The 18,552-nt window shown below is 33.1% G+C and overlaps 2 protein-coding genes across 2 annotated transcripts; both read left to right on the forward strand.

Moving 5' to 3' along the window:
* Positions 1-7,627: 7,627 nt before the first annotated feature.
* LOC118061606 (serine/threonine-protein kinase 52) lies at positions 7,628-11,669 on the forward strand. Its single transcript, XM_035075104.2, has 6 exons — positions 7,628-8,918; positions 9,442-9,563; positions 9,937-10,142; positions 10,229-10,403; positions 10,689-10,823; positions 11,280-11,669. Exons 1-6 carry the CDS (start codon positions 8,588-8,590, stop codon positions 11,484-11,486), a joined length of 1,176 nt encoding a protein of 391 aa, XP_034930995.1. The 5' UTR covers positions 7,628-8,587; the 3' UTR covers positions 11,487-11,669.
* Positions 11,670-14,624: 2,955 nt separating this feature from the next.
* On the forward strand, positions 14,625-18,506 carry LOC118061605 (homocysteine S-methyltransferase 3). The gene is made up of 7 exons (XM_035075103.2): positions 14,625-14,970; positions 16,712-16,768; positions 16,859-17,085; positions 17,247-17,376; positions 17,490-17,693; positions 17,812-17,883; positions 18,179-18,506. The coding sequence occupies exons 1-7, from the start codon at positions 14,788-14,790 to the stop codon at positions 18,320-18,322; spliced, it is 1,017 nt and encodes a 338-aa protein (XP_034930994.1). The 5' UTR covers positions 14,625-14,787; the 3' UTR covers positions 18,323-18,506.
* Positions 18,507-18,552: the final 46 nt, after the last annotated feature.

Below are 18,552 nucleotides of genomic sequence, written 5' to 3' on the forward strand. Positions count from 1 at the left end.
CTAAAATTAACATGGAAATATAAATTATCATTATAATTATTTGAGACATGCATGTGAAAATCTATATTTAGTTTTTAGACATTTTTTATTGAATAGTAAAATTTTATGGTCTTGCTAAAGTGAGGAAACGCACCAATTAGTGTGTTACAATACCAGTCAAAGCCAGTTATTTATTTATTTGGTTCGTACTAAAGTCACTCCGAATCTTTGCCAGATTTCAACACTAAATTTATTTACTACAGAACCAGTACCTCAATGGATCATCATCACCACAGGGTCAACATGTTGCATGTGATGTTCTTGATGTTGCAGGTTTCACCTACAATGTGCCATATTAATCTGGTATTTTAGCAGCTGTACATGTAGTCTTGAACTGGGAAACATATGTTTCGTCGAATATCAACTAGGTGAACACAACCTTTCCGTGACCAAATATTGAATTTCATTGCAAGTCTAATAAATCCCTACCACCCTGCTGCTGGCCCTTACAAGTGGCTGTGTGATCATGTGGAAATTAACACTATACTATTTTCCACAATTTAATATAAGGTAGGTCCATCCAGAGGCTTGCAGCCTTACTAGTCGATATACAGCACCGTTGAAAGTATCATCGTGGCTGACAATAGTGACAGCTGGAGATATGAGGCTTCGGCGCGCCAAGATTTCAAAAGGTAGGTTATTTGGCAGTGGCAGGTTTCATGTCCCCCACGGGTAATAATAGACCTTAACCGATTTTCTACCCATAACACTCCTTTCAAAATAATTCATTTAATCCTTTTATAAAATTATGGAGCAAAAGCAAAACAATTTGACTCGGCCGAGGTGTAATACTAGACACCCATAAATGGCTTGTATTTATGCATTCCAATTGGCAAATTATTTCAAATTATACTTAGGAGCAAGAAAGAATCAACTCAGGACATTAATTTATATGGTTTGTTGGCCCTTCACATCAAAGTTTTAAAACCTCTCAAGTGATTATCATCTACTCATATTTACGCCCCTTTTTATGTGTTGGGTGAGTTTGTTGCGCATTGAAAAGGTAATAAACTCGAGCATCTATCATCTCTTTTATTTATTTACCTTTACAAGCCGTTCACTTTCCCAAAGTCGGGTTTCTAGCAGTAACAGCAGGGGAGGGTCTTTTGCTAGGGTACATGTGGTCCCTTGAACGTGAAGAAAAGCGTGTCACGTGAGACCCCATCCTCGCCATGAAAGCCCAGGCCTATCAGGGTCAAGCAAATTAAAGCAAAGAACTTATGAAAAAATGATATATACTAGCCTAGTTTGGTTTAATTTGTTAAATTTTAAGTTTTTTTTAAAAAAAATATTATAAATTTCAGATTTATTAGAAATTTATTAGTTATTAATTTTAAAAAATTAATCAAAATATACGTAAACTGATTCGAGCATCCACAATTAAAATAAAATAATAATACATACAAACAAATAGAGAAATACATTGTTTTTTGTTATTTCCCAACTCCCCACATTCTCTGGAATATGAACTTCATGCCCAAAATCATGGTGTCGACTAACATGCGTACTTTATAGCATGTTCTTGCTGGAAAAACAACTTTGTTTTCACTTAGTTATCTGACACGACATTGACAATATTGTTAGCATTGAAATTGACACCCATGTAGAACACACAGCGGGAAAGAAAATCAGTGAAAGCTAGCGGCAAGTACGCTACACTTGTTTTTTTTTTTTTTTTAATATAAGTATAATAATGCTACAGTAATTGTGTATAAATTAAGAAAATGACTCTCAACAGTTTTTAAGACCTTATGTGAATGTCAGATTGTGGATTGATAGAATAAAGTTTGGTTGACCAACTATTAAAGACTTTAATTGTTTAATTTGGGATGCTCTTTCAGTTTACAAGCGACCATAAGAAAAGTCACGGTCAAAGTAATCTCGTTGAGGCAGCAGTGTCTTAGCACTGCTTACTGAATACATACAGAGACGGCAAGTTCCTCGTAACATTTGCATCTTTTCTTGTAAAGCGGGCATTGCTTGAAACTTTCTCTGGGTTTTGAGTTTTTTCTGGCACTGGCTTCATTAATTAATGTTCTGGTTATGTGGTTTAGTCAGGATTTTGGATTTTTTCCTTTATATTTTGCTGAAGGAACTTTCCTAATTCCCAGAAACACAAGGTCACCGGAAGAGGATGTAACGGAGAGCTAACTTTAGTCAGTATAGGCGGTGGCGAGCCAGCTAGTAGCAGATTAGGAGTGGCTGTCTATTTTCCGCCGGCTAATCACCTTCACCGCATGTTTAGTTTGGCCCTGACATGGCAAAATGGAAACCCATAATTATGAGCCCACCCTACTCCTAATAATGCGTGTTTCTGCCCCCTTTTTTTTTTTCCTCGAGTAGGAGAGGTCCACAGTTATATTAGGCCTCCCGAAGATGTGCGCTGCACTCATGGCGAAATCAAGATTGCAAGTGCCAGTTATAATCACACTGTAGTTTTTAACGTAGAGCTGGATTATTGGAATCCCATCTGCCACCATCAAGTAGCTATTTGAATTTTGAAGGGGACATTTTTATTCTTTTTTTTTCCATGTTTTTTTCCTGAAACATGTAACCTTCATTTCAATGGACTTGGAATGATCTCGGAATCCTTGAATGTCCATTGCCTCCTGCCGCTTTGAGTCCTGTAATATTGGGCCTGGTCTATAAGAGGTCCATCGATAGCATAAAGTCCTGCGAGTTCTATCATGGCAACTGGAAAACCTTGTTGGCCCAGTTTCGAAACGAATAAACAGATAAAATACAAGGCAGCCGTGGATTAAATACAAGTTTGAGAACCATCAGACTGCATTCCAAAGGCCACGCCCCTGTCTTGAAGAAAGAACAGGAAGCATGCCACGGACCTGTCATTGGTTTCATACGAGCACCCTGCTGGGTTTGCTGCAACTTCAAAAAATTGAGTGTTTTGGTAGGGTAGCCCGCTAGAGGATGTAGCGGTTTTAGTCATGTATGGAGGGTGTGAGGTAGCTGATGCTATGATGATGACTCGGGGTCTTGGACTCAGCAATCCTATCCGATATAAACACCAATCTTCGATGGATTACCTTTGTTGTTGTTGTTGTTGAATTTGGGTCCCGTTGCCTGTTGAAGCTGATGTTCAACCTAGCTTCATGTGAAGCTCAATTGGGCCACGTCCAAACGGCGCCTAACCACGTCTAACCTCCCATTTTCTCTATATTTCTTTTTCTTTATCTCTTTTCTCTTGGTTTGCCACAACTAAGCTCCATGAAGATACCCAACCGAGCTCTGATTTAACTGAGTTATTTTTTTATGTATTTTTTATTATTATTTATAAATAGTAATATATATTATTATATGAACAATAAAATGAGAAGAACAAAAAATAACCCAATTAGATCGGAGTTTGAATTCGTTCATAAATAATAATAAAAAAATTATAGATATGTTACATATATTTTTTTAAGATTATATATTCTTTAAGAAAGAAAAGGGGGTAATTCATCTAAATAACACTACACAAAGAATATTCTCAATGAGATAAGAACATGTATCTTTTTTCTACACAAAAAATATATTATTATTATTTTCTTGAATTTTTATCTACTTATCACTTGAGAAAAAAATTAAATACTAATTTAAATATAAAATATCTCTTGTTTTATGAAACTTATTTTACAGGTATAACTCTGACTCAAAAACTCATCATTCAAAGAGTCAATATTTTCCTGTGAAGGTCATCATCTGTCTTGGCAAACTTAGCTGGAAATTCAAGTTTAATTTTACCTGAACAATATGATATTATACATGAAGAAAACTCAAGAGTACCTTTCTTCTTTCTTTCTTTTTTACTTCTATCTCTTGTTCAGCACCCACAAATACATGTCATTTAATTTTATATAATTACATATAAATTAAATTTTGATTTTACTTATATATATTGAGATTTATTATTAGTCTTGCTAAACACAATTAGTATTTTAATTGGTTTAGCACACGAAGTTATGTTATGTGATGAATTTTGATATTTCATTATGTTATTATTCATTTTGATATTTAATTAAATTCATGTACATAGTAGGTTTTTGAATTTTAAGTAGCACTAGATATAGCTATGGCTGTTATATAATATCCACGATTTAAAACCACGCCTCGTCTTTAAATTTTATTTTTTGAAATGTTCATATTTTAATTTTAATTTTTAATATTTTCTCTCTAATTGTTTGATTCCCTACCAATCTCGACTTGATATTTGCGAAGGATTTCATGAGAAAACTTGATCTGTATGTAAAAATTAACTCAAAATTGCACTTATCATTAAAACTAAAAAAAGCAAAAATTGTTGCCGTTTACCCGGCTATGATACAGTATACTATATATAATTATCCACGATATGGAGCCAATACAAGAGACAAAGTAATTAATTGTGTTTTATTAGTTAATCTCCCATTAAAAGTATTAACAATATCTCAATGGATTTTTCTTTTCTAATTATATATCTCTAATTTTTTTAAAATAATTATAAAAAATAATTAATATAATATCACTAGTTATTTATTGAACACTTTATTTTTTTCATATGTTAAATTCACGTGGATGCATACAAAAAAATTCACATTAAATTTTTCTTTTCTTTGATTAGTATTTCAACGTTAAGATAGAAAAAAATATAAAAAAGATTGAAACCTATTTAGTTAAAAAAAATATAAAGTAAAGATTGAAATGTACTAATATAGTTATCCTATATTTTTTATATTAAAAAATTAAGAAATAATTCATGTAGATATAATCTATAAAAAATAAATGTTAAATGTAATATAGTTATTATATATTGAAAATTTACATAATAATTAATGTAGATGTAGACTATATAGTTATCCTATATCGAAATATTAAGAAATAATTAACGTGGATGCATGCTTTAAAAAAAATATGAGACATGAAGTGTAATATAGTTATCCAACATAAAAAAAGTTAAGAAACAATTAATGTGAACGTAAGTTATATATATAGTTATTCTACATCAAAAAATTAATAAACAATTCAAGTTGATATAGATTATATAAAAAAAAAATATGAGGCTAAATATTTATAAATTAATTTTATATTTTTTTGAGTTTATTAAAAAAAAAAAAAAAAATCAAATCTCACTTGAATTATACTAGAGCACTCTCATGTTTTAGATTTACTTGGTAAATCACCATGCCAATTACACCTTCAAGTTTAGATGGTTTAAGACCTGACCATTACCTCAGGTTACCTGAATCCAAGATCAACCCGTCAGTTTCATAAGCATGCTCATGATAAGTTGATAACGACAATTGATAATTTAAGCATTGATAACGCAGCGGTGAAAGAACTTTAAGAGGCAGTTGACATGGGAGAATCTCAAATCCTCTCACTAATAAATCTTAGACGCCTGTAAAATTGTGTGGTTATTACTAATGAATGCCAAATGCATGCCTGACTATGTGGAAACGAGCTTGTTTTGTGTTTTTAGACTGAAAACAAACATGAAATATTTAATGTTTTCGGAGCAATTTTCAATGATCTTGTATGGATCAAAACCATTAAAAAAAAAAAATTCAATTTCATACGAAAGCACTGGGAAAAAAAAGCATATGGAATCTTGTAATTGTCGAAAGAAGTTATAGTTAATTAACTTGATTTCCAAAAAAAAGTTAAATTTAAAGAAAATGTAAAACGTAACTTGGGTCAAAGTAGAAAACATAAGACAATATACGTATCACGATTAGAGGTCCAATCGAGTTTTTGTCTGAATCTGTTGAATAACTATATAATAACTATATTACATCCCCAGTTACAGGATGCTGGCTGCGTAAACAGAAGACAGCCTCTCGCAACTCAAAACGCCTTTATTTAATTTCGCCATGCTTGATCTCCCACTGTACTTGCCTTGATTTGAACCAGGTTCGTCAAACTCTAAGAACAGAAGACGAAAATAGAGAAACAGTTCAGAGTTCAAATTAATTTGTGTCAAAACTCGTCTGCTTGGGTGTTTGTATGCATGGATATTCTTTTTACTTAAGTCGTTGACAGTTGTATATTTAGTTTATAAGCTCAACCTAACATACATTAAGTACAATATGTATACATTTCTCTCGTTTGAGGACATAGATATAATTGTACAGAAGTGTTTTTTTTTTTTTTTTAATATAAATGTCTGAACTAATTTATGTGTATTTGAACTAATTTTTTTAAAATTAATAACTATATAAATCTCTAAAATTATAAGAAAACTCAAATTTATAATTATTGAAAAACAAATCCAAGATCTGTTCTTATGCTATGATACATTGCCACTTGTTACAAAAATCTTAAACTATCCAAGCCTTGTTGCTGTTTCAGTAAACAGCAACATCATTATCATAATATTGGTCACTACAATGAAATTAAAGGACGGCAGAGTTCGGGCATGAGTCCAGCCGAATGTTAGTTATTGTCGTGTTAATTTACGACATATGCTCATTGTTCGACTTCGATAGTGACAACAAGATCTCAGGTGTAATTGCCCAGCTTCAATATTCACAATCCATATTAATTAAGTATGCATAAATTCATGTAAAAATGGCGTTATAATTAATATTATAGAATATCACGATTGAATATACTAAATAAAATTTTAAGAATCATGGGATTTTCTTAATAAAACAAATATGAAAGAAGCGAGAAAGATCTTTGGACTAGATAAACATAGCATTTGTAGAGTACGAGCCCGTTTGGCTCTGCAGTTGCGGCTGCGTTTTATTGAAAACACAGTCAACAACCATTTGGTAAAAAAAAACGTGATTTACTGTGTATGGGGTCACACAAATTTTGCGTAAAAAACGCAGTAAATGAAAAGCTAAAATTTCAAAACTGACGGTAAACAGTAGTGATTGTTGCATATATAGTTTAATGGAGTAAAACAACTTTTTTTTACCGTAATGAGGAGTTGATGTGCGTATCCTTGCTGTTAAGATGCGTTTTGGTGGCTCCGAACATCCACGGTGTTGATTGTTTTAGGTAAAAAGGTTAAAAACCACTTGTTGTCCCTTCACTTTTGACATTTGGTCTAAAAGAACCCTTTGCAAGTAATTTGATCAAATAAACCCTTTTGCTATTCCACCTCTAATTCAAAACGGAAGGTTCGATGTGATCAATTCATTTGTGGAGGGATCAAATTGACAAAACACCACCGCCTGTATGTTTACTCCAATAACGGGAAAATTTAATCCTCCGGTCCTTTCAGGATCTTGCAATTCTGATCTCTGTTGGATAGTAGTGCCTTTTGGCCATTGACTCATCACAAGAACATGGCCAATTAAGCATGGAGGATTTAACTAAATGTCCTTAATTAGCCCGATAATGAAGAATGTTTTAGGAATCTCATCCCAGATAGAATCAAAATCGATTTGGGCAGGTGATGGCCATTTTAAGAATCATGGTTGTATTTAGCCATCTTTAATTTGACTTGTTTTCTGTAATCTTTCTATTTTTTTTTCTTGAAAATATATTATGTTTTATATGATATATTAAAATAATTTGAAAAAATAAATGTTTTTTATTTTTTAAAAATACAAAAACAAAGCTTTAAATACAGTTTTGTATGTTAGATTTTGAAATACTCTCTCTCTCTCTCCAACCATCCACAAGAAAAGCCATACTTTTGCCAGCCAACCCCCGTGCTTCTCTCATACTTCTCTCTATTTGGTTAACAACAAACAATCGTTTTTTTGTTTACTATTTGCTCTTTGAAATCCCATCCACGAAACCCTTCTTCTCTTCTTCGCTTTATAATTGCGTGGAAGAAAACGAAGGGAATGTTGATGATGGTGGTGATGAATATGACATCATTGAGCTTTTTCCGACTCTATCCTTGCTCTCTATATTGCTTTTTAGAGTATTCAAAGTCAACTTTATCGTCTTTTCTCTAAAGTTTTCGCTCTTTTTTTTTTTGGATTATGGGTTTCACTTGCTTGCATGCGTGCTGTTTTTTTTTTTTTTGAAGGTTTGGTTTTTCAGAAATTTTGCTAGCTTTTAAATTCTGGTTCATTCTTATTTTATTGCTCTCTGTTCAGATAATGGTTGGAATCGGGTCGTTTTCTTAGGGTTTTCTTTTGTTTGTAGTTTTGCTTCGTTAGGAGACGTGATATGAATATATAGTTGGTGATGGGGAATAGGGTTTTTGAACCAATGTAAGGGTCAATTCATAGACCGCAAAACAAAGCATTTTTGTTATTCTTTTTTCTGATTGGTGGGCAATCTATTACAAATATTGTTCTTTTGGTTATTAGGTCAATATTGTAGGGAACTTGAATAGGATTTTGGGTTCGTGAAATTGGGTTTCTTTTTGTTCAAGATTTTTCGTTGTTGTCTTTGATTAGTAATTCAATTGGTAATTGCATAAGGTTCTTGATAATTTTTCTGTTCTTGATCATTCAAGTTTTGATCAGTTAATGCGAATTCGAGGGCAATGAGCATGGTGATGAAAAAATGATTTTTTTTCCCTTTCACTATTCTTGGATTGTCGTCTAGAATTTGAGGTTGTCTTTGGTATTCACGGTTATTGCATTTTATTTGGTTCTTTATGATGGATTCAAAAACAAGTGGTAATGCTGGAGATGTCATGGCTGCGAAGAAACCGGATAACCAAGAAGGTGGTTCCAATTCAAATGTGAAAGGTATAGGAGGTGTGAGTAGCAAAGATATGTATTTTCGAGCTGATAAAATCGATCTTAAAAGCTTGGATGCACAGCTTGAGAAGCACCTGAGCAGGGTTTGGTCGAGGGACATTGAAATCCAAAGGCCTAGAGAAGAGTGGGAAATTGATTTGTCTAAATTGGATATAAGGCATGAGGTAGCCCATGGGACTTTCGGGACCGTGTATCGTGGTACTTATGATAACCAAGATGTTGCTGGTAATTGCTTTCTGTTTCCCAGTCCTCGCTCTGCATGTCTGTTTTTTTACGCTTTTGTGATTGTTCTTATTGTTTTGATTCTCAGAGCACTTAATTTTAATTTTAATTTTTGGTTTCTGTTTCTGTGAAGGTCATACTGAGGAGTAAATAAGGATATTTTGTTTTTCCTATCCTCCAAAATCTTTATATGAGTTGCCTTTATACTGCTGCTTGTTAACATGCCCTAAATTTTGTAACGCCTTTGAAATTTATCATCTTTTTATTATTGACTATCATGTGATTATTTTAGGATGTTTATATGGCTTCTCTTCCTTGTCTTTTTCAAGAAATCGTTGGAAGTTCAGAACATTATGCCATGTTTTGTCTGGATTTGGTTGTTTGATAGTTATGTCTGCAAAACCTTTTCTTTACAACTCTTAAGCAATGATGAAATTGCAGCCTGTTTCCACTAGAGAGATTAGTAGCATTCAGCACTGCGTGTGTTGATGTTGAATTCTCACTGAACTGTTGTTGGATGTCATAGTGAAACTGCTGGACTGGGGGGAGGATGGTATGGCCACAGCTGCAGATACCATGGCTGTCCGGGCATCATTTCAGCAAGAGGTTGCTGTTTGGCACAAGCTTGACCATCCTAACGTTACAAAAGTACAAAATTATTCTTAAACTTGTATACTATGAGCATCATATTGCGTGGAAGTTGGCTTTTTTGGGTTGTGCAATTTTCCATGTTGTATTACCCTACCAGTAATTACATTATGGATTCCTCTTGGCAAGCATGTTTTCTTGATACTTTGTCATAAATGTAGTTATCGTGTGTGTCTTACCATAGTGGAATCCATAAACAACATGTAAATGTTAACTTATATTAACAAAAAATAACTTACCACTTACTTAGAAGCCCTTTTAGTTGAATCCATATGCTTGGAGGATCATCCTCCCAGCCATTGTAGACATCATCATAAGCTTATCATTCATGTTATTTTTATTTCTGATGCTTTAAGTTCCAATTTTCTAACAGTTTGTTGGAGCATCAATGGGAACTCTCAACCTCAAGATTCCTGCCAAAAACCCATCTGATGATAACATCAATCTCCCTGCTAGGGCATGCTGTGTTGTTGTTGAGTATCTCCCTGGCGGTACACTAAAACAATACTTGATAAGAAATAGTCGAAAGAAACTTGCTTTTAAGGTTGTAATCCAACTTGCTTTGGATCTCTCTAGAGGGTGAGTTTCTATTTCCTTTCATTTTATTTTATTGAAAAAATTCCCTATAAAAATTGTAGTTACTGACTGGTGCTGCTAATTTGCAGTCTTAGCTATCTACATTCAAAGAAGATTGTACATCGTGATGTCAAGACTGAAAACATGTTACTAGATTCTCATAAAACTCTTAAAATTGCTGATTTTGGTGTTGCCCGTATTGAAGCTCAGAATCCATGTGACATGACCGGAGAAACTGGCACCCTTGGATACATGGCCCCTGAGGTAATTCATGCTTTAATGAAACCTTTTTTTTCCCTAGACAGAAGATTTTTATAAAGAAATTTTGTATATTATCAGGTGATTGGTTATTTAAACAAGTCTGGGATGCATGAAAATGATGTGTAATGATTATGAAGTCAATTCTTGTGGTATGTTCAACATGGACTCCACAACGGCATGCTTTGCTGCTAATTGTAAATTTATAACCGTATGGACATGGAATGCAATTGAATTGGCATGTTTGAATTCTTATTGAATTACAACTTTCTAACCAGATACTTTATGCAGGTTCTTGATGGCAAACCATATAACAGAAGATGTGATGTCTACAGCTTTGGCATTTGCTTATGGGAAATTTATTGTTGTGACATGCCTTACCCTGATCTTAGCTTCGCTGATGTCTCCTCTGCTGTTGTTCGACAGGTTAGTTAGTAATTTAGTAAACAAGTCACATGCCTAGTTTTTGTACTTTTGTGTTTATGCTTCTTTTTTTCCTGTTTTATGGTGACCTGAGGAGGCTCAAAGTGAATGTTATCTCACTGTTCATGATTAATGGGTTTAGAACTATGTGATCATATTGTTTATCTACATGCCATATGATTTGCCTCTTCTTTGCGAGGTAGCCCGTGACAGCGGTTCATGAATTGGTCCCTTTCTTCTTTCAAATTTTGGTGATGGATATGCTTTTGTAATTAATTAACTGTACAATCAAGGAAAAGGCTAAGTTTAGTTGTAAACTGTAAAGCTCTTGGGAGAGCTGATATCCTGTTGTTGAAATAGTTTTTTCTTTTACTAAAACTTTTTACGAGACCTTAAAATCTAGCATCCTGCCAAAGTTCATATATATCGGTAATTTATACTGCATGATTTTATTGGCAGAATTTACGTCCAGATATTCCAAGATGTTGTCCAAGTTCTTTAGCAAATGTCATGAGAAAATGCTGGGATGGAAATGCGGAAAAACGTCCTGAAATGGATGAGGTGGTGAAAATGTTGGAAGGGATTGATACAAGCAAGGGAGGAGGGATGATACCTGAAGATCAGAATTCCGGCTGTTTCTGTTTTAACCCTGTTCGCGGTCCCTAAGTTGTGCTCTTTCCCCTTTCCTGTTCTTGTCTCTCCCTCCTTGGTTTTGTAACCAGTCGGAGTCATGATCTAGCTCTTGGCTTGATTGGTTTCAAGCTTTTTCTTCACAGAAATGAAAAACATGTCTCGTGACTGTGCATGAATAGTGAAATAAGGTTTATTGAAGTTTTAACCTTTTGCTTATCACAAGTTATCGTGCTTTTTGCATGCACGATGTGGCATCGCAAGGGCTTAGCCATTGATGTGTGATATCAATTACATGATATGGTAGATTTGTTGGGATGTGTGTGAATGGTTAGTGACATGGAACTGGTCGTTTCGAGGATGCAAGTCTCTGAACATGTTCTGTGGCAACAACTCTCGCTGCTGTTGCCTTTCCTGGATAAAATCCAACCCCAACTGCAAATCTTGGGCATTGACGGAAGCTTTTGGGTACGAGCCATGTTTGCATGGCCTTTTTTGACCTTTATTGAGCCTGGGTAGAGCTCATGTCTCAACTTTGAGCCTCAAAATATGGCTCTGGTTAAATTAATCCCACCCATTAAGGGTGACACCCTAAAAAAAGTGTACATCACTCGAAAATTTCAACTCGAAGAGATTTGAGGCTAAGAAATTTGAAGGATATATATCTCTTCTCCTACTGTGTAACCAAGACATAAGACAAAAATAAAATAAAATGAAATGAAATCCCAATCCATTAGTGCGAAAACTTTAATCAATCGGTATTTACTAATGGAAGTGATCTCCATTTTTACCTCAACAAGATAAGCTTCTTATCTCTCTCTCTCTACGTTACTTGTTTGATGGTACACAAGTTCTTCAAGAATTTCCAAAAATAAGTGGGAAGTCCAGTCGAACCAAATTGATGTCGCCCGCCCACCTCTCAAAGGACAAATTCGTGGTCATTTCGAACACCGCTTTCTATCATAATTGACAGGAATGTTAATCCAAATTAAACCCTCTGATTTTTCTACTGTTTTTTTATTTATTATTAATATAAAATTTTCAACCAACTTATATATATTTTAATTAATCTTAAAAATTCTAAAATTAAAATATCTGAGATTTATAAAATTCAAATTAATAACTTATAGAACAAACCAAATATCTGAAGACCAGATTTTTCTCCTGCCTTTAATCATTGATATTGTTTGATATGGTCCTCCTGATTGTACAGAGTAATAAAAGGAATGTCATTTCCACATCGATATACTGTCTTGTGTGCGTGTATATTAACATATCATTAAGCTTTGAGGGGGGTTTTATACAATGCATTTCATCATGGATTTGCATGGTGAAATTTTTAATTATAAAACTTTTTTTTTTAACAGCTAAATTGAAGACCACTTATTTTCAATTTGTTGACGAAAGGCATTGTTAAAATCCGGAGATCAAAGTGAAAAGGGGAGAAAAACTAGGTGGCTTTTCAAGATTTTTATTAAAAGTTAATTTTGATGCTCCTAATTTCAAATTGATAGATTTTTTTATTCATATAATTTTTAAAAAATTTAATTTTGATATAAAATTTTATTTTTTCATCCTATGGATTTTAATAAAAAAGAGAAAAACTCGGTTAAAATTTTATGATCATCAAAATATTCAATATTGATGTTAATAGATAACTGGAATGTGTTTTTGAATCAAAATAGTTTTAAAATAAATTTTTAAGTATAAAAGACTTCCCACCTAACTTTCCACCAACAAAGGAACGCCAAAATCTGGGATGCAGAGAATGTTTCGTATCCAGTTTTTTTTTTTTTTAAGAAAAAAAGACAAAAGGTTTACTAAAACAATTTAGAGTCCAAACGGATGTTTTTTTAGGTCGAGACGCATTGTGGCTTTGCTTTTTGAGGTCGGCTGTGGCTGATCGCAATCAAAAGTGGAGCCACTCTTTTTCCTTCTCTTTCTCCATTTCCACAGTTTCACCTCATCAATAAAACCTCGGTAACTGGACTGAATTTTGGTCAGATTCAAGCTGTGGTCTCCGCAGCTTTAAGATAGTGTTTGAGAATGCAATTTAAATACTGTTTAGTAAATAAATTGATTTTTTATATTTTAAAATTATTTGAATGTGTTGATGTTAAAAAATGAATTTTAAAAAATATTATTTTAATATATATTTTTTAAAAAAATATTATAAAAAAACCACCAATACTACCGTATTAAACGCTTATTTAACCTAACGAACGTGGACTTTAAACCGGCTGGATACATGCTGTCGAAGTGAAATTGGAAACCGTGTCTAGTTTTATATTATATTTCCTAGACTTGCACTAATCATTTCCTAAAATGAAGGAATTTCATTGTTATCTGGTTTTAATTCTCAATTAATTAGGTTTGATTATTATTTTATATTATTTTTTATACATTAATCAAAACTAAATATTTAAAAGTGTGGTTATGATTATTTTTTAAAGTATTTTTTTTGTTGAAATATATTAAAATAATATTTTTTTATTTTATAAAAATTAAATTTAAAATTATTACATTAAAACAATCCAAAACATATTAAAAATAATAATTTTTAATAATAAAAGAACTTTAAATTTTAGTGGAACATAGCTTCCACCGTGATTCCAATCATCAATTATCCTGATATATCTAGAAAAAGTAAATTTCTTTAACTCTCTATCATCATACAAATTTGATTGACATGATTTGATGGAGTAAATTATACATTATTCTCTCTAGTTTTTTTTAAAATTAATTATTTAATCCCTTGATCAGGGTTGAGAACACTTAATTTAATATTATTTTGTTTCAAAAAGTATCTTCTTTTCTTGTTAATCTTTTCATAGAATCTATTCAGTCACCTTTTCTCTTTTCTATTTAAAAACAAAACAATTGGGAAAAAAATATAAAATGGACAAGAGGAATAAATAACTAGTTTTAAAAATAAAAAACAATTAAATCAGGGATTCATTTATAATTTACACTGGATCTGGTGCAGTTAATTTAGGATAATGAAGGATTAATTGCGGAGATGGTCCTAAAAATCCTCCACCTCTATTTTGCACGTCCTTTCCATCAAGCAAGACACGTCATTCATGGTTGCAAGATAGAACGACTCGTCGGTTTAAAGTATAGTAATTAATTTACCACCATTTACAAGTTCTATGGGGGCAATACGATAACTTTGACAGCTTCACTTCCTCTTCTCTCTATAAAATGGTTGCAGGAATTAGGAACGCATTAACTTGGTGCTTCCAGTTTCTTCTGAGCAACCAAAGACGTGCTGGCAACTCGCCGTCCCTCGCCTAACCTCTTGTTTCTTCCGTCTTGATCATCAATAATTAACAACATGGAACTGGGAAATGTTGAAAATTCGTCGACGACGTTGATGACGGATTTCCTCAAAAAATGTGGTGGCTATGCTGTTGTTGACGGCGGCTTAGCCACTGAGCTCGAAAGACATGGTGCTGACCTTAATGACCCTCTCTGGAGTGCCAAATGCCTCATCAGTTCTCCTCACCTCGTTAGAAGGGTACCCTCGATCTCTCTCACTCTCTCTAAAATGTATAAATAAATCTGTACGCCTTTCTCTGCGCAGATTAATTGTTTTTTCTTTTTTTCTCTTTTAGTGAAAATAAGAGAAAAATTAACAAAAATGTCGAGGCTATTAAAAAATAGAGCACTTCGATTTTCTTACAAAACCAAATTACAAAAATTAAATTTTATATTCAAATACAATTTTTTTTATTCAGAAAATTCAAGAATTTAATTTTTCAAATTTTATGCTAGCTCGAAAAAAAATTATTTAATATTTTTTCATGGTTTTTTTTTTTTTATAAGAGTTTCTCTTGTTTTAAATAAAGAAAAGAGAGAAATAATATATATATGCATGTGCGTGTATATATATATATTATACTCAAGCACCTTTTAATAATATAAGAAATTATTTTTATTTTTATTTTATTTTCTTGTATTTTTATATTTATTTAATATCATAAATTTAATTTTTATTATAAATATAATATATATCTTAAGCTAACAATATAAATTTCTTATGGTAATTCTTGATTTAAATAAAATAAAATTAACATCCTATATTTAGATGAACAAAAATATAAAATTGTTATTATAAATTATGATTATGAATTTTTTTAATAAAAAATAGTTATAATCTTGATATATTTCTATTTTTATGAAAAAAAAAATCATCTTCATGAATAAATCTAAAAAAAAAAAGAAAATCGAAAATGAAAAAAAGAAATTAATGAACAGACCTGTCCGTTTTAATTTTCTTTCTTGTTTTCCTTTTTCCAAGGTTTCAACTTTCAATGTCTTTCATCGGACAAATATGATTCCTTTTGTCACGTGTTAATGTTGATGTTTCCAAGCATATATATATATATGGAAAAGAATATGTTTAAGGAATCATGTTATAAAGATAGCGATTCTTTCTTTATAAAACCCATACATTACGTGGAAGCATGTTGTGTTGTGTTTGTTTTTACTATGCACCTTGTTTAAAAAAATGATTTTTTTAAAATTTAATTTAATTTTTTAATAATTTGTTTTTACCACAGCAAACCTTAGATGATATATTCTCACAAGCTACGTGGCAAAGGCAGCTAACCCTTGGTGCTGGTGTTTTTTTAAGGTGTCACGTGGCCTTTTCACAATACGTTTGTAGTTGTTTCTTTAAACAAATGACACGTTTCCATTCCATGAAAGTTAAAAGGAACAAATACATGTAGACACATACTCATGTAAGGTTTTTTCCTTCTTTTCTAAAGATGCAAGAAAAAAAAAGAAAAGAAGAGAAGAGACCATATATTTTTCTTGTTTCTTTAAGGTATCCCATCGAAGCTAATTCTTCGAGGTTCTGTTTGTATGTTAAGATAAAAATCTCTTCCAAGAAAATTTATTGTATTCACAGGAGTTTGAACCTAAAATTACTTGTTTATTTAAACAAGCAGAGCCTTTTCCAAACAAATTTGAAGAAACATGCAAATTGTTTGTGGAATTGAACTAGTTAGACATTATGGATCTCATGCACATGCTCTCGGGTCTACATGCTTAAAACGTTCATGGAAAGCTAAAATTAGATAATGAAGTTGTGTTCTCGGTGGCATTCCTTCGTTTTTTTTTTTATTAACATGCTTATTCGGCCAGTTTATACGCGCTTCGACTTATCCAACGTGCATTTCGGTGACATTCCTTTCTTGATCATGAATGTTCTCGTTGGTAATAGACAATAATGGATGTGTTTAACATGCCAGGTTCACCTAGATTATCTTGATGCTGGTGCAAATATCATACTATCAGCATCTTATCAGGTATTTTTAGCACTGATAATCCAATTATATCTAATTTTTGCGGGGATAAAGTTCAGCTAACATATTTTTTTCAAAATAAAAATGCGACAGGCTACTATTCAGGGTTTTGTGGCTAAAGGCATGTCTGTAGAAGAAGCAGAATCATTGCTTAGGAGAAGTGTTGAAATTGCATGTGAGGCAAGGGAGATTTACTATGACAAAAGCACCAAAGGTTCTTGGGATTACATTGAAAGTGGAAATATCTCTAGACGTCCTGTTTTAGTTGCAGCTTCCGTTGGCAGCTATGGTGCTTATTTGGCTGATGGTTCCGAGTATAGGTAAGCAACTAAAAGATTAACATATTATTTGCCCGAGTCATCAGATTATGCGACTGTCTCTAATGCAAGTAATTACCAAATATTTACATCAAGCTTGTCGTGCCTTCTTGCAACTCCCTTTCTTTTACCCGACAACAATCTGATGCTATCTCTCTCTACAGTGGGAAATATGGTGATGCAGTTTCTCTAGAAACACTGAAGGATTTCCACAGGAGAAGGTTACAGGTTCTACTCAAATCAGGTGCTGACCTGATTGCATTTGAGACAATTCCAAACAAGCTTGAGGCAAAGGTAGTTCATATGTTTCTTAGTAGATTAATAAGTCTCTGGCATTTATTGATAATGTCGTAACACGTATTTTTTCTGGCACTGTCCTCATTATTTTGCTTGGTTTTGTTGATCAGGCTTATGCTCAGCTTCTAGAGGAGGAAGGGATAAATATTCCAGCATGGTTCTCATTCAATTCCAAGGATGGAATTAATGTGGTCAGTGGTGATTCTATACTGGAGTGTGCCTCTATTGCAGATTCATGCAAACAAGTTGTTGCTGTTGGAATCAACTGTACCCCTCCTAGATTCATCCATGGACTTGTTCTCTCCATCCGAAAGGTCTGTTTCCTGGTTAATAATCTTTCTAACTTAATCTAAATTTCCAAAGGAACCTCTGCTATATACATCTAAATTAACCTGTGGGGCTCTAATGCAATTCGGTTGATTAATCTGGCAGGCAACAAGTAAGCCAATAGTCATATATCCAAACAGCGGCGAGACATACAATGCTGAGCTTAAGCAGTGGACGGTGAGCATCCTGATGGCGTTCTTTTTGTTTCAAGTTTTTATTGCTTGTATACCAGGCTGTCTTGTGGACTTCTCCACTGAGTACTGCCTTCTCAGTTCCTGAAGTACTGCAAATTTGCTAATTCGTTAGCTACTGCGTATAATTTTATACAAACTAGTTTTTTTAGGACAGCTGATGTTCCTCAACGTTATATTATCATGACGAAGCAGTATTTCTTCCTGTTTCTTGATCAATCACTTGCACCATTTCTTTAACGTCAGCGATTCATAAGTTGAATTGATGTTTACTGCTGCAGAAATCAAGTGGAGTGGTAGATGAAGACTTCGTTTCATACATAAACAAGTGGCGTGAAGCGGGGGCTTCTCTATTTGGAGGATGCTGCAGGACTACCCCAAATACCATCAGAGCTATAGGCAGTGTGCTCTCCAAAAATCCTTAAAGCTTCTTCAGGTGCTAAAACTGAGATGCGATCTCGTGAAGATTAAGAAACCGGGAATGAGAATCTGAAAGCATCTTTGTTCACCAAAAGCATTGGAACCCAATGTTACACCTTCGTGGGTACATGTAACACTGTCTTCTCTGTGTATCTCACTTAAATAAATAAAATTTCCTCCTTTTCTTTCTTTCGGGTCAAAGTTTTCAAGTGAAAATGGAATAGCAGTAAGTTAG

The sequence above is a fragment of the Populus alba genome, chromosome 10 (genome assembly GCF_005239225.2).
Source record: "Populus alba chromosome 10, ASM523922v2, whole genome shotgun sequence".
NCBI lineage: Eukaryota > Viridiplantae > Streptophyta > Magnoliopsida > Malpighiales > Salicaceae > Populus > Populus alba.

Coding starts and splice junctions, on each gene's coding strand:
- LOC118061606 (XM_035075104.2), top strand. CDS start 8,588: ATGATGGATTCAAAAACAAGTGGTAATGCTGGAGATGTCATGGCTGCG. Junction 9,564..9,936: donor ACCATCCTAACGTTACAAAA/GTACAAAATTAT, acceptor ATTTTCTAACAG/TTTGTTGGAGCATCAATGGG. Junction 10,404..10,688: donor TTGGATACATGGCCCCTGAG/GTAATTCATGCT, acceptor TACTTTATGCAG/GTTCTTGATGGCAAACCATA.
- LOC118061605 (XM_035075103.2), top strand. CDS start 14,788: ATGGAACTGGGAAATGTTGAAAATTCGTCGACGACGTTGATGACGGAT. Junction 16,769..16,858: donor TACTATCAGCATCTTATCAG/GTATTTTTAGCA, acceptor AAAATGCGACAG/GCTACTATTCAGGGTTTTGT. Junction 17,694..17,811: donor TTGTTCTCTCCATCCGAAAG/GTCTGTTTCCTG, acceptor TTAATCTGGCAG/GCAACAAGTAAGCCAATAGT.